Source organism: Conger conger, chromosome 5 (genome assembly GCF_963514075.1).
Source record: "Conger conger chromosome 5, fConCon1.1, whole genome shotgun sequence".
Lineage (NCBI taxonomy): Eukaryota > Metazoa > Chordata > Actinopteri > Anguilliformes > Congridae > Conger > Conger conger.
Window position 1 is genome coordinate 5,226,146 of NC_083764.1, and position 15,823 is coordinate 5,241,968.

At 49.7% G+C, this 15,823-nt stretch overlaps 1 protein-coding gene across 1 annotated transcript in view; it reads left to right on the forward strand.

Moving 5' to 3' along the window:
* LOC133128208 (uncharacterized) overlaps nt 1-10,856 on the forward strand; it is a 27,987-nt gene extending 17,131 nt beyond the window's left edge. The window contains exons 4-5 of the mRNA XM_061241579.1: nt 8,761-8,840; nt 9,890-10,856. Of these exons, the coding sequence (XP_061097563.1) occupies nt 8,761-8,840; nt 9,890-10,103 (294 nt within the window). The 3' untranslated portion in view covers nt 10,104-10,856. The remainder of the gene's footprint in view (nt 1-8,760; nt 8,841-9,889) is intronic.
* The last annotated feature ends 4,967 nt before the right edge of the window (nt 10,857-15,823 follow it).

Here is a 15,823-nt window from a genome sequence, read left to right on the forward strand (position 1 = left end):
GCCGTAATGCGGAGCCAAATCCCAAGCAAATATTTGCAGTGAGTAATGAGCCGTGTTTAAGGATGAGTCAGGATGGCTTCCCGGGCCCTCAGCGTGGCGTGTTTCTCTGGGGGAACGGTCAGTCGCGTCCTGTCGCCCGCGTGTCTCTGACACGTGTGTTTTCGCGGCGCGGTGTGTGTGTGTGTGTGTGTGTGTGTGCGTGTGCGTGACGGCGTTTGACAGACGGGTGCCGCTCGTTTGTGCCGGCGTTCGCTCCACTCCTGCACCAGCTGCCGGGCGCCTCGTTAGGCTTTGTTATCGAAGCGTGTGCCGGGATAATTACCGCCGGACGGAGCGCCGGGTCGGAGCGCCGTGCCAGGAATTTTCAATGGGCTGGGAAAAGCGGGCCGGAATTCCGGATTCCGGAATTCTGAGCGCGCTCGCTCCGCGCGGGAGGGTTCCCTTCCCCTGTTCTCCCGGGAGCCGCAGGGGCCGAGACTCTGCCCGCCCCGCCGAACTCTGCCCGAACTGAAACGGTAAGGACCGGGCATTCCAGGGTTCTGCCCTTCAGCGGTCCCCGGGTTCCTCTGCGTTCTGGAACCATCCGATCACCTGGTGTATCCAGACACTGCTCGTTGTTTTTCAGCAGTAAGCTGTGCTGGTCAAATAGTCTCGTCACACAGGCACTACTACAAGACTACTTTTTAGTGTTGTTGTCTTATCAATGTGCGGTCAAAGGGAATATATTTTACATCTTAATGTATCGAATAGACAGTATGTTATTCGTAATAATTTGTAAATATATTTTATACATAACATATAACACACTATTAGCCGTTGCGTGTTGGTGGGCTAAAAGAAAGAGCCCTCTGTTTGGGAGCGATAGCTCTGATTGCTGGTGAACGTTAGCCGCCGGGGCCGCTGTGCGTTGGCGTTTTTGGGGTTGGCGTTCGAGTCGAGCAGGGGATTACTGCCCTGCGGTGAGCCCTGGGCGTAGCTAACCCCGCCCAAAGTGCACTTCCTGTGGGCATCACCCGCACCTCCCCCCTGCACCCGCCCTCCCCCCTGCACCCGCCCTCCCTCCTGTGCGCCCTCAAAGGATGTAGTCCCCTGTGGTGCGTTGCAAAACACATGTCTTTACCTCTCGCGTTGAAGTACAAAATATTAGCTTCCTTTAAGTTACCGCTTTCTTGACATTTGAGTGAAATTTTTCTTAGCCGATTGGCAAATCTTGAAATGAGTAAAACTGTCACATATTTTTGTCTTTTTAAATAAAAAAAAGTAATAGAACTAAGATAACTGAGATTTTAGGTCTAAATATAAGTCTACAGTACTTGAGGCCGACTTATGATTTGTGTGGAATCTCTCAGTGAGAGTAAAACCAGTTTTCAGAAGACTTTTTAAACGCCCTCCTCTGTATTTATCCACCGTGGCAATAACAAACCCTTATTGTCTGCTTTACGGCGTGAAGGGGCCTTTGAATACCTGTTGGGTTGCTTCGTGCTCTGAGGGGGTGATGGGTTTTGCATGTAGGCACGCCCGGTTTTCCCACTAGTTTTGAGCAAGTCCTGTTTGTTCGCACGTTACTTCCTCGTCGGAGGAAATCCGCTATTCTTCTTATAGTGTGTCTTAGAGGTGTAGAGGATTCACAAGTATAAAGAAAAAAGGAAACAACAAAAGAAAACTGCCGTTTGAATGTTGTGTGTGTGGGGGGGGGGGGGGGGGGGTTGTCGTCCGGGATAGGTGCGGGGGTGAAAGTCCCCGGAACACCCCGCCGCCTCAATAAGCAGTAAGAGGGATTCACCACGTCTTCCCCGATGACGGTGTCGATGTGACAGGCATGGGGTAGCCGTTCTCCTGTTCCTGTCGCTTGGCCTATGAGCAGCTGCACGTCGTGTTTTTGTCTGTGCTTAGGTACTTTCCCTGTTCTCAGTTCCTCCTTAAACCCCGTTTGTTCGCTGATTTTTAAAAAAAACAAAACAATTCCGCTGTACTGGTGTGAGAGACACTAAGATGTACGCCGATCTGTCTCCAGCAAAATGCTTGCGCCGTAGCGTTTGTGAAGTTAACGGACAGGTGGCAAAGGACATGACGTCGTCGGTTTGGGAGTTACCGGGAATCAAATCATCGGAGGCTTCATGTCATTTTGCTGAAAAAGTAAAACTTTGAGCCTTAAAACATACCGCTTGACGTGAATAACAGTGTGTGTTCCCTCTTTATTTGGGAAGTTAACCAAGCCCGCAAGCTGCTCAACTCAAGACGCGCGCTGATCTTTGTCTCCTCGAGTCGACTGGGAAAAGCCGGCCGGCTCGCCCCACGACTCAAACCCCGCGCGGTAGACAGATAAACCGAGGCCTTGTTTCTTCATCAGATAACCGCCAATAAGCTCTGCTTACGGCCACAGACCTTATTCCTCTCGGACCTGCGCCGTTTTCCCAGCCGGGTCTGTGTCCGCAGACGCCGGGCCGGGGGGGTTTGGGGAAAGCTCCGGGGCGTCACGCGGGGCCCAGATTGGGTTGTTTACCCTCTGGTTGTCGGCGGCCGGGCCGTACGGTATTTGCATCCGCGTCGCTCCGGCGTGGGTCCTCAGAGCGAGGCGCAGACCGTGCGCTGCGCGCTTTGCATAACCTGGTAGCTTCCCTTTTTTCTCCGGAGAGGTCCCCGCATCGCCGGCGTTCGCTCCTTCGAGATCGAGGCGGACCTGACGCTGCTCTGGCGGACCGACAGTGAGTTTCACGTTCTTTAATTCTGCTGCTCCGTTCCGCCAAGCGAAAACTTGTTTTATTTTTATTTTTTTAAATTTATTCTCGTGTCTTTTATTGGTTTAAAAACAACACCGCGAAGCTCTTCGAGGCTTGTGAGAAGTCGCTCCTCTGTTTTCGGACGCCGGGCGGAGACCGTCGTGTCCGCGAGCGTCTGAGAACGGCGGTTAACCCTCGCCTGTTTGAGCGGGCTGCCAGTTTCTCTGGGCTGTTTTGAAAGTGCGCGGTGGTGATGATCTACGGGGCCCGTCTGCTTCCCCGCCGTCGTGCGAAACTCTCGCCGAGTTCGCAAGAGGGTTTACCTGCTGCTCTGTTGGTCAGGATGTCTGGAAACGACATAACTCACATTTTCCATGAATGACAAAACGTTCTCAGTGGTGTGTATCACCTCTTTTTTCTTTTTTTTTTGGTCATGAAGCGGAAAAAAACAGAAATGATAAAAACGGCCGGCTTCTTCAGATGTACCCTGTGGAGAAGGGTGTCGTCTGGTGGCCGGGGAGCTGGGATCGTAGCGCAGAGGTCTCGCTTTCTGTTCTCTGTCGCTGTGCCCCACCCCACGGGAATCAAGCCTGCAACCTCTGCCTGTGCTGCGCAAGTGACTTAACGACGCCGGCTGTGCCGTACGCTGCTCTGCGTGTGAGTGTGAGCGTATGCCGAACGGCTGTAATGTAAAAACAAGATGGCACTCATGGTTTTGACAGGTTCTCAGCCTTGTCTTCATGCGGAAACCTGTCTCGGTGCTGCTCTTCACGGAAAGCCATCGCTGCGGTTCCTGCAGCCGGTGCTTGTGGAACCCAGCCGTCCGCAGTGTGGCTGCAGTGCGACATTCCGTCGCTGCACTGCACAAAACTGCGCTGCTGTTTTTGTGTGATGCAGTGCCGGGGACCTGAAATGACACCTGCGTTCACTCATTCTGAGGCTCTGTTATGACAGCCACTGAAGGCCCTTCGAGAAGCAGGGAAAAGCTGCTGCCGGGCTTTTTTGGTTTTGAAACCTGTGGGTTCATTCTGCACGATTGCTCCATCCCATCAAGAGGCCCCTTATTTATCTCTTGAATGATGTCTCTCTCATACACACAGGTACACACACACGCACATACACATGCGCACACACACACACACACACGCATACAATTTATCTTGCGCGCACACAAACACGCACACAGTTCCTCACACACACACACACACACATGCACACACACACACACAGTTCTATACACACACATACACACACACATACACACACACACACCCAGTTCTATACACACACAATTTCTCTCACACACACACACACACAGACACACACAGTTCCACACACACACCCACACACACACAGTTCCACACACACACACACACACACACACACAGTTTCTCTCACACACACACACACACACACACCCAGTTCCACACACACACACACACACACACACACACACACACACACAGTTTCTCACACACACACACACACACAGTTCCACACACACACACACACACACACAGTTTCTCACACACACACACACACACTCACACACACACACACACACACCCAGTTCCACACACACACACACACACACACACACAGTTTCTCACACACACACACACACACACAGCTTTGGGTTGTGAATGTGTTTGGGGGTTCTGCAGAGGGAAGACTGTGGTGACAGCATTGAGAGTTCCTGGAATATCTCTCTCTCAGAACCTAAATCATTCACCTCAGCAGCCTGCCATTTTTTTCCCACACCCCCACCTCTGTCTCTCTCTCTCTCTCTCTCTCTCTCTCTCTCTCTCTCTCTTTCTCACTCTCTGTCCCTGTATCTCTCTACTCCTTCCTCTCTGTCTCTCTCTTCGTCCATTTCCTTCTCTCTGTCTCTCGCTCAGTTCAATTCAGTTGATGCTTTATTGGCATAACTGCATACAAGCAATATTGCCAAAGCTACGAACAATGAACAATGACACAGAAAACATATTATTAATACACTGGAGTGCAATATATATATGCATAAATAATACACAACTGAACCTACAGGCCATGTACATGAATTGTTGAATGAAAAACATTCGTAATGACAGTAATAATAACTACCGCTTCGAACAATGCAGATAACAGAGATGGTGTCTCACCGGTTGTCCCTCTCTCTACCCCACACTTCCTCTCTGTCTCTCTGTCCCTCTGTGTGTGTTCCTCTCTCTCTCTCTCAGTCGTTCTGTCTGTCCATCTCCCTCCCTCCCCCTGTCTCTCTCTCTATCTGTCTGTCTTCCTCACTCTCTTTCTCTTTCTCAAATCCAACAAGTCCTTTATCTGTCCTGTCCTGCTGCTCTCTCTTTCCCCTACTCCTCTCTGTCTCACTCTCTCTCTCTCTCGCTTTCTCTCTCTCTCCTCCCTCTCTCTCTCTATCTGTCTGTCTCCCTCACACTCTCGCTCTCTCTCTCTCTCTCTCTCTCTGCAATCCCACAAGTGCTTTATCTGTCCTGTCCTGCTGCCCTCTCTCCCCACCCAGAATCCTTTCAGTGTGAGCATGCGGTGACTGGGCCTGGTTCCCCCCTCACGCTCCCTGCCACAAACACAGCTTTGGTTTCTGCCTGGGGCAGGGGAGGGGGGCCGGGGGCCCCGGCAGGAAGTCAGCGCCTGGCTCTGCTCCCCAGTGGTAGGGCCCAGATAAAGATGTGGTCCCCTTATCTCCCCTCCCAGCTCATGCCTCCCCCGCCCCCCCCCTCCACACTGCAAGCGCAGGGCCCATAGGCCAGCTAGCCACGCTAGCGGGGCTATTAGCCAACTGTTGTGCAGAGATAGCGGTAACTAGCGGTCTGGGCGTTTTGCTAAACGGTGAGCGGGAGACAAAAGTTTCTTTTTTGTTGTTTTGTGTTGTCGTCTTTGAACCCTGGCTGACATCTCCCTGTAGAAGTAGGCCTCGATCTGTCGTGCCCCTTTCACACAGAAGCAACTCGGGTTTGCTGTTGGTTTGAAAGCGTCAATCCACGGGTCCATGACCTTGCTCAAGACCAGGGATTTACACAGGTTCAACACTGGTCTAACCTGGTACTTGCCCGTGACAATAGTTATTGTGCGATTGGGTCAAATGCAGGTCGAAAGAGATTACACATAACATTATTGGCATTTGGCAGACGCTCTTATCCAGAGCGACGTACAGTTGATTAGACTAAGCGGGAGACAATCCTCCCCTGGAGCAATGCAGGGTTAAGGGCCTTGCTCAAGGGCCCAACCGCCGTGCGGATCTTATCGTGGCTACACCGGGATTAGAACCACCGACCTTGCGTGTCCCAGTCATTTACCTTAACCACTAGGCTACAGGCCACCCCTGGTTATAGTGGTCCAATACCTCAGCGTGTGGCAGTTTGAGCCAACAAGCCGCTGCGAAGCCCTGAAGCCCAGTGCTGAACCAAACCGAGAGGGAAGCCTGCAAACTTAAACGAGCTGCATTTATAAAAAATAATCTCCAGTGGTGATGCAGATGTTAATTCACCTTTGAAGAGCAGTGTGTCTGCATCTTTTATTTTTCATTTACTTTTTGTTGATTTGTATTTCTTTTCTGACAGCTGCCATTGTGCTGTGCTACTTTTCACGCCTCGAAGCAGAGCGTGTACGAAAGGTGTCATAACTCGACGCATCTCTGGAGCCGTGTGGTTTAATCTCTCTCTCTTCTGCTCCTCGTGTCTGCCGCCAAGTCCCCAAAGCCATTGCCTCACTGAATCATTAAATATATATTTCAACACCCCTGTGTGATTCAGGATGCCAGCGAGACAGGGGGGGTGTGCGTGGATTCATCATCTCATATCCAAATGCAAACATCACAGTTTGGGGCTTGCTAACAGCACTGGAGTAGGTTTACTGGTTCAGAGCATCTACCCAACGTTTCTGGCAGGTCAGACACCTGGACACGAGACTGCATGCCTTGCAAAAAAAAGGTGAATAACCACACCCTACCCCACCCAGAAACAGAATCAGTTTTTGTCTGTGAACACCCTATAGAATAGCGCTACTCAACTCCACATCCTGTGGACCGCAGTGTCAGCAGGTATTTGTTTCAACCGTGCGCTTACACCTCCTCATTTCACAAATTATGTTACCTGCATGGTTCAGATAATAAGCTAATTAGTGGGATCAGGTGGTCTAGCGTACGGTCGAAGCAAACGCCCGCAGACGCTGCGGCCCGCAAGACGCGGAGTTGAGCAGCGCTGCTTCAGAAAATAGAAATCTGACTCCTTGAAATACAATCACGGATATAACTACCCAGCATGCATTTGGAAGCGTGAGTTGCGCGTGTGCCGAACGCGAGCGGGTTCTTCAGATTTCCCTCGGCGTGCGGGTCACTGGTGCGCTGCTTGAGAGCGAATGACTTCACCTGCTGGTGGAAGACTTATTCCTCTGTGTGGTGGAAGTATATAAATGTGGAGCTGGATATTGTTTGGGTTTTTTTTAGCTCCACCTTTGCGGCGTTATTCTCTGTAAACATCCTGCGCTGAGGAAGTGGCTGAAACACGCTCGGCGTGTTTTTCCTGGGTGTGGGTAACGCAGCAGACGGCACGCTCTTGCCGGGTTGATTCGCACCATTCACAGGGAAGTGCATGGTTCTGCTTTGGTTTTGTTCCTTTGTGTTCCTTTGTGTTCCTTTGTTGAGGCCGCCGTTGTCTGGCGAGCTTTTGTTGCGTCGGGTCCCGGTGATGCTGAGATGGAGCTGTCTGGACACCAAAAAACACTTTTCTTCACTGAAAATAGAGCATTGGTCCAATTCGGCCATGCCCCCCCCCCCCCCCCCCCACTGCATGATGGGATATGGTTAATCTGAATCCCATGAGAGGTCACCATGAATATTAAGTTTTTATAACTGAATGAAGGTTTATCTGAATGTTATTCTGAGGGCTTGCCCAGAACTATAATGCAGATGCTCAGGTGACCCAGTCACTGAGGCCTTTTGCTTTTTGGAACCAAAAGTTGCGTTCACATGTGCTGCTGAACTCCAAGATGGCTGCCTCATGAGACTTGAGTTATGCCTCTGGGTTATTCATCTGAAAGGTCTGTCAGTGTAGAACTGTAATTCGGTGCTAGGTTTTCATAAACACCTGATCAACCATCTGATAATTACAGTGGCTGATTGTACAGCTAGCTCACCACACCCTGGTTTCTTGGTGGTGGTTTGGTTACTGAGTGCCCGAGTGGTTTGGGACGTTTTAGTCCTCGCCCCCACGTCTTCTTGGAGACTCCCATTCTTCCTTGTGATACCCCCACTTCCTACCAAGACTCCTCCTCTTCCTCCCTGAGACCCCTCCCCTTCCTCCATAAAACTCCTCCTCTTCCTCTCCAAGACTCCTCCTCTTCTTCCCTGAGACCCCGTCCCCTCCCCCCAAGACCCCTTCCTCCATAAAACTCCTCCTCTTTTTACATTACATTACATTACATTACGTGGCATTTAGCAGACGCTCTTATCCAGAGCGACGTACAACAAAGTGCAAATCAATCACAAGAACAAGTGCAAAAGTAGAGGACAGTACAGTTCCGAGTCCTAGTGTAAACATACAGAAATTCAGAACCCTTGAAGAGTACAATCAACATTCAAACTAGCATACCACTGTTGGCAGCTAGAATACAACAACTGCCAATAAAAACAACAATACCTATACAAGTAACGATATCTATACATAAGTGCCATTACGGTCTAAGGCTAATCACAGTGATTGTGAGTTGGGGAGGGAAAGGTGTAGCCTGAAGAGATGGGTCTTCAGTCTGCGCTTGAAGGAGGTCAGAGACTCTGCCGTTCTGACATCCACCGGGAGGTCATTCCACCACCGTGGGGACCAGGACAGACGGCAGTCGTGAGCGTGAAGTGCAGGTGTGGCGAGGGGGAGGCGCCAGACGGCACGAAGTGGCAGAACGGAGAGGTCTCTTCCTCCCCGAGACCCATCCCCTTTTATTCCCAAGACTCCTCCTCTCCCTTCCTGCGACTCTTCCTCCTGTAGGTGCCTCCTCTTCCTCGTGTGACTCCTCCTCCTGTGTTCTCTCGTAGATGTCCAACTCCGTGGATTCCCCCGGGGAGCTGAGCTTCGTCTCGGAGCACGACACATTCTCGGACTCGTCCGACACATCGTGAGTTTTTGGGGCTCGTCGTTCATCCGAAGTCACGCACCACACAATACCACGGCTGTTCTGTTCGTCTCCATTCACATTCATCTCTCAACTGTCGCACGGCGAAACGTAAAACAACACCAGAAGTACTTTCGTACACTATGTTGGATAAATATTTTGTTTGTTTGGTTTATTTTTGGCAATTGCTGAGCATGCCAAACTCCTGTCGGTGAAGACAAAAGCATTTTTTTTCGGTCAAGGTTAATATTGTAAAATCCACAGAAATTGAGAAAAAAGTTCATCGTCTTCAAAGCGTAACGAATGGGTTAATACGTATTTCCACGGACGTTCTCATAAGTGCAGGCGGAAAGGTATGGGCGATGGTTGCCGAGGCGATGGACGCCCATGTCGCCATGGAGTGAAAAACGCTGTAATCAAACTGAGTAAAGAACATAAAGTCTTAGTGGGGCTATCGAGCGTGCCGATAACAGCCTTATCTTTAAGGAGCAGGTGTTTGGGACATCACCTGTTTCTGTTACTCCCCCAGACCTCCGCTCGCATGCTAACACGCAGTGACATGCTAACACGCAGCGTGGTAATGACACATTCCGACGATAGCTGATTTTACTGAGCAAACATCTCGCGCAGATATGACTCCTGGGTGAGGACATATTGATCAACAGCATTAGTGTGTTAAACGTTATGTGAATATAATATAACATAATAAGTATTATTTATTTAGCTGACACTTTTATTCAAATCCACTTAAGCAGTGGTCTTCCCTGGAGCAATGTGGGGCGGCTGTGTGGATCTAATCGTGGCTACACTGAGGCTTGAACCACCAACTTTCTGAGTCCCGGTTATGTACCTTCGCCACTGGGCTACAGGCTGACCCTAACTTTTGACAGTTTAGAGGTCAGAGGTAGGTCAAAGGTCAGTTGTAATGAGTTGAAAGGCTTCATTAAATGCCCTTAGCGATAACTGCCGGAAGAGGTGGGTTATCTCCGTGCGATATCTCCCGCTCCCCGGCGGCCATTTTGTTGAGCCCGTCTCTCTCTCTCCTCTTCCAGCGCGCGCAGGCAGAGACAGAGGAAGGAGAAGGAGAAGAAGAAGAAGAAGAAGATGAGGAAGAAGTCGGAGCGCGGCGTAGCCTCGCACTCGCCGTGCGAGACGGCGGCGGACCCCATGCTTCCCAGCAGCCCCTGCGAGAGGAAAACGCCGAAGGTCGCGGAGCGGCCCGCGACAGGGCAGACCAACGGGGCGTTTGAGCCAGACACCGACTGAAACCCAGCGACGCAACGCGCCCGGGGGGCCTGATTGTCTAAGGCAGGGGTCGGCAACCCTGGTCCTGGAGAGCCGCAGGGTGTGCTGGCTTTCGTTGTTACTTGGCATTAATTGATCAGTGAAAGCCGTTGATTACACAGTTAACTCACCTCGCCTGGTTTCTTGGGTCTGAATCGGTTGCTTATTTTAAGGTGGAGACGAAAGCCAGCACACCCTGCGGCTCTCCGGGACCAGGGTTGCCGACCCCTGGTCTAAGGCCTTCAGCATGTTTAAAACCTTTTCACACCCACAACGCCAAATACATGATGAGACCCCCCTGCTGATAAAAAACAGCTCAAGCTAGGTCTTGAGACAGCTGGTAGCTGGTTGACCAGTTCAGATCAGCTCCATACTCAACATGGTTTGACCAGCTCAAGCTATGTTTTGAAACAGCTGGTAGCTGATAATTTCAAGCTGATGATAGCAGGGCCATGACAGGTCTGGTTATTTGTTTTGTGTGTGCCAATAGGGTTTTCACATGCTAAAGGTCTTGGTAAATCTGACCCTTTAAACTGACTTCATGTGGATTAAAATGACTTTATGTGGATTGAACTGAAGATCCTCTTCACTGCGCAGTTGTACAGGGCATCCATCCTCCAGAATGATTATCTGACATACCTTGATCCCTGGAAGAAACCAGGAAGAAACCTGGAGAATGGGATTGCAAGGAAAGCCGATCTGCTTTGTGATGTAAAATAAACATGTTTTATAAAATCATGGGCTCCTACTGGTAAATGAAATGTATTCACAATTCTACCATGTTACATTGTACAGTATAGCTCAAATTTAGGCAAGGCTGTTTTACTGAATACACACGCACACAGTCACACAAACACACACATATGTGTACACACACACACACATACACACACATTGTGTATCTCCACCACGGAGAGTCTCAGTATAGTGGTCAGGTTTATGCCACGAGGGCGTATTTGTTTGTGTTATGCATGGAAGGAACAGGTAGTCCAGGTAGACGATACATGTGAATCTGTGTTCTGTGTCTGCATTGACACCTTCACCTGAGAGCTCCGTCTGACGCAAACATCAGCTTCAAAAAAGCCCTGCTGTGTGCACAGGGCTGAGGTTTCCAATCCACTGCTTTTCTGACACGTATGTTGCTGTTGCTAAGCGCAGATCAAGCCAATGAGCTCGTGGAAGAAACTCTAGTACACAAGACGTGAGAAGCTCTGTGGATAGCCGCAGGATATTTGAAGAGTTTAGTAGTATGAGTTTGTTCTTTTGTGATACATTTCTTTTCAGGATTCAAGTTGATTGTTTACATTGGTGTGCTTTTTTTATGCGTTGTTTGATTCTTTGAGCCACATATTTAAATTAGGTTATTTCATTACTCCATTAACTTCTATCTGTTGTATCTTCTTTTTATGAACTTATTATGATGTATTCCTGCGATTTGAATTTCCTAGCCCTAGAAATATAACTCAATATAATGACTACAATTTATGGTAGAAAATTACTTTTCATATGCAGTTCACCTCTCGAATTCTGACTTGGGGAAAGGCCCTTTTCTGGACAAGCATCAGAACCAGTCCTTGGACAGCACTTTTTATTTAGCGTACAGTTTGATTCATGTGAATATGGATACCATTTCAGCAGTGTGGTTAAATAGTGATACCTACTGTATATGCTACCTGTGATGCAACTGAACTGAAGTTGTGAGCGCAGTGCGCAGATTATAGGCACACTGGGAACAATTTGGGTGCACTGCAAATTTAGGGCCAGCCACATCGCCCCTTTTGGTGACAAATTTAAGATATGACCTTTTATTGCACTACAAACAAACCCCAAAAAATTATTTGCACACTTTTACGGACAAAATGAATTGCGGTGAGATTCAATCGTGCCACCGCTGTCCTCCTATATTGACTCGTGAAACGTGTGAGAGCAGACGGCACGGGTCACTGCGAGACTGGAGCCCTGCCTCCTCACCTGCCACTCACTGAGCATTTATTTTGTACTTTTCATGTAAACAATAACAACAGACCGTAGATGAATCACGGACGCGGAGCGCGTCCTGATCGTAAAAGGAGTCGGTGAGGGTGTGAAGGCCTTTCGGGTCTGGCTTGACAGACTGGAAGCCACAAACCGGTGCAATGCGAGGCAGCTCGTTTTGGTTTTCACCATTGAAATAATTGAATCCCCAAAAACAGTAATGAGTAAAGGAGGGGAAGAGGAGGGATGGAGATGGGTGGTTTTCCAGGGAGGGGGGGGGCTGGAGTGCGGAGGGGACGATTGACGATGAGTCCCTGATGACAAGTGGCCTAAATCTGGGGCCCGGGCCCCGATTGTCTGGTGGAGAATTGGACGTCAGGATCGTTTAAGGTTAACAATGGGGCTACGTGGGAGGCTCTGGCGGGGCCTGGGGGGCCGCGGGGCCCGTGCGGGGGCCCCTCCCGATCCGGGGGCCGTCCTTCTGCTCTATTTCCCCAGGTGAATGGGCTCCGGACTCTGGCCAGCGCGCGCGGGGAAGGACCCCAGCGCGGGAGAAAGAGAAAGTTACACACACACACACACACACACACTCTCACACACACACACTCACACACACACACACACACACACACACACACACACTCTCACACACACACACTCTCACACACACTCACACACACACACACACACACACACACACACACACACTCTCACACACACACACACACACACACACACTCTCTCACACACACACACACTCTCACACACACACACACACACACACACACACTCTCTCACACACACACACACACACACTCACACACACACTCTCTCACACACACACACACACACACACACACACACTCACACACACACACTCTCAGACACACACACACACACACACACACACACACACACTCTCAGACACACACACACACACTCACACACACACTCTCAGACACACACACACACTCACACTCACACACACAAACTCACACACTCACACCCTCACACACACACACACACACACACACACACTCACACATGCTCTCACACACACACACACGCTCATACACACACACTCACACACTCACACACACACACACACACTCACACACGCTCTCACACACTCACACACACAAACTCACACCCTCACACATACACACACACACACACTCACACACGCTCTCACACACACACGCTCACACACACACTCACACACTCACACACAAGCTCACACATGCTCTCACACACACACACACACACACACACTCACACATGCTCTCACACACACACACACACACACACTCACACACTCACTCACTCATACACATACAGACACACACTCTCAGACACACACACACTCACACACTCACACACTCATACACAAACACACACACACACACGCTCTCAGACACACACACACACACACACTCACACACTCATACACAAACACACACACACACACGCTCTCAGACACACACACACTCACACACTCACTCACTGATACACGTACAGACACACACTCTCAGACACACACACACTCACACACTCACACACTCATACACAAACACACACACACACACGCTCTCAGACACACACACACACACACACACACTCACACACACACATACACACACACACCCCAGACACACACACACACACGCTCACACACTCACACACACACACACACACACACACTCACACACACACATGCTCTCAGACACACACACACACACACATACACACACACACACTCTCAGACACACACACACACACACACACACACACACACTCACTCACTCACACACACACACACACACACACACACACACACACTTGTTTTATAAACAGAGGCTGTGCTGCAGGACAGTGACCAGGACGACCCCCCCGAACCCCCCGGACCCCCCGTGGGGTCAGAGAGGGAGGAAACAGACTGAGGGGGGGGGGCAGACTGACACCCCCCCTCTAAAACACACTTCCCGCCTACGTGGCTGATGACATGAGGCGAATGGGGGATGTGCGTAGCTATCACTGTATTATTATTCATTATTAATAATACATAATTCATTATTAATTGTGTCTTGTTAATTACTTTTAATCTGAGACCTTAGAATTGTGTGCTTCTAACTGAAATTGTTGCCGAAATATTTGGCGTCATGAATATCTTGTTTGTAGGGCAGTCTGATAGGATTGTGATATTGCACTTTCACTGTTCTTTTAGGGTGTCTGTCATTTCGGTGTATGAAGGACTGCCCTGCATTTCAGATTTGCTGTGGTAGATTGTGAAAGATTTTAAGCTTATTATCTCGCAATCACTCGGAACGCAGACAGCACCCTATGGTTCCACGATCACGATTCTTTCTAGTTACTGTGTTTGAGAGCGTATGTTCCCCCCCTGCACCGCTCCTGTGTCGGAGCTGAAGATGAGGCACCTCTGATGAGGTCACTGAGTGCGCCCTTAATGGGCGGCGATAAAACGATAAAAGTGCGCTTGGGGTCCTCTTTACTGTACTGAAATGCATCCTGGGATTTTATTGGGCTCTAAAGTCTCCTACCAGCTTGCTTAGCTGTGGTCGGTTATCGCCCTGCTGCAAAGCTTGTAAAAGTTCCAGCAGATTAGGTCTGGATGGGGCGGCGGCGGTGGGGGCGGGGCGGGGGGGTGCCCTGGCACTCCCTGGTGCATTGTGGGTATTCACTCGACCTGATGTGTTCAGATGTGACCTCACTGGCGAAATATTTCGCTGGGGGTCGGTACAATAATGCGCTTGAGCTTTCTTTTGTTTCCACATCAATGTGATACTATCGGGGAGAATCTGCCAGAAAATGAGGTGGGGGGGGGGGAGAGAGAGAGAGAGAGACAGAGAGAGAGAGAGATAGGGAGAGAGAGACAGAGTAATTACAATGAGTTCAGATGAGATATGAGAAACCTCCAGTCAGGAGATGGCTGCGGTGGTGTGTGGATTGTTGTTGTTTGGAGCTAATATTTATGACTGGCTGTTCAGCAGTCAGCCCTAATCACTACCTCTTCCTGAGAGAGAGAGGAAGGAGTGAGAGAGAGGGGGGGAAGAAGAAGAAGAAGAGAGAGAGAGGGAGGGGGGATTTCAGCCTGCTATAACCTGAGGAACACTGAGGGACATGCTTTCTTTCTGTTCATTCAGTACTAACATTCTTATTGCTGTTGTGCTGTTCACTCACTATTAGGGCGGCCTGTAGCGTAGTGGTTAAGGTACATGACTGGGACCCGCAAGGTGGGTGGTTCGATCTCCGGTGTAGCCACAATAAGATCCGCACAGCCGTTAGCCTTCAGCAAGGCCCTTAACCCTGCATTGCTCCAGGGGAGGATCGTCCCCTGCTCAGTCTAATCAACAGTCTGCCAACAAATGCCATTAATGTGTTATTATGTATACTCATATGCACCGTACAGTATTTCGATTGTATTGATTTCCAGCTGGTTTGCCAATGTTTACTTTGCTGTATCTCCTTCATTTTGAATTTAATTTCAGAGAGGGAAGGGCAGAGAGAGAAAGAAAGAGAGGGAGGTAAAGATAGGAAGAAACAGAGAGAATGGGGGAGGAAGAAGGGAAGGAGAGAGAGAGACTAGAACACAAAGGTAGTTTTTTTTGGCTGCTGTGACTGTTGAGATTCTAGACCATAACCTGTTCCCTGGTTGGCCCTACCTGTATGTTTTCTCAACAAGAAGGCTGGAAAACCAAAAAAGGTCAAAG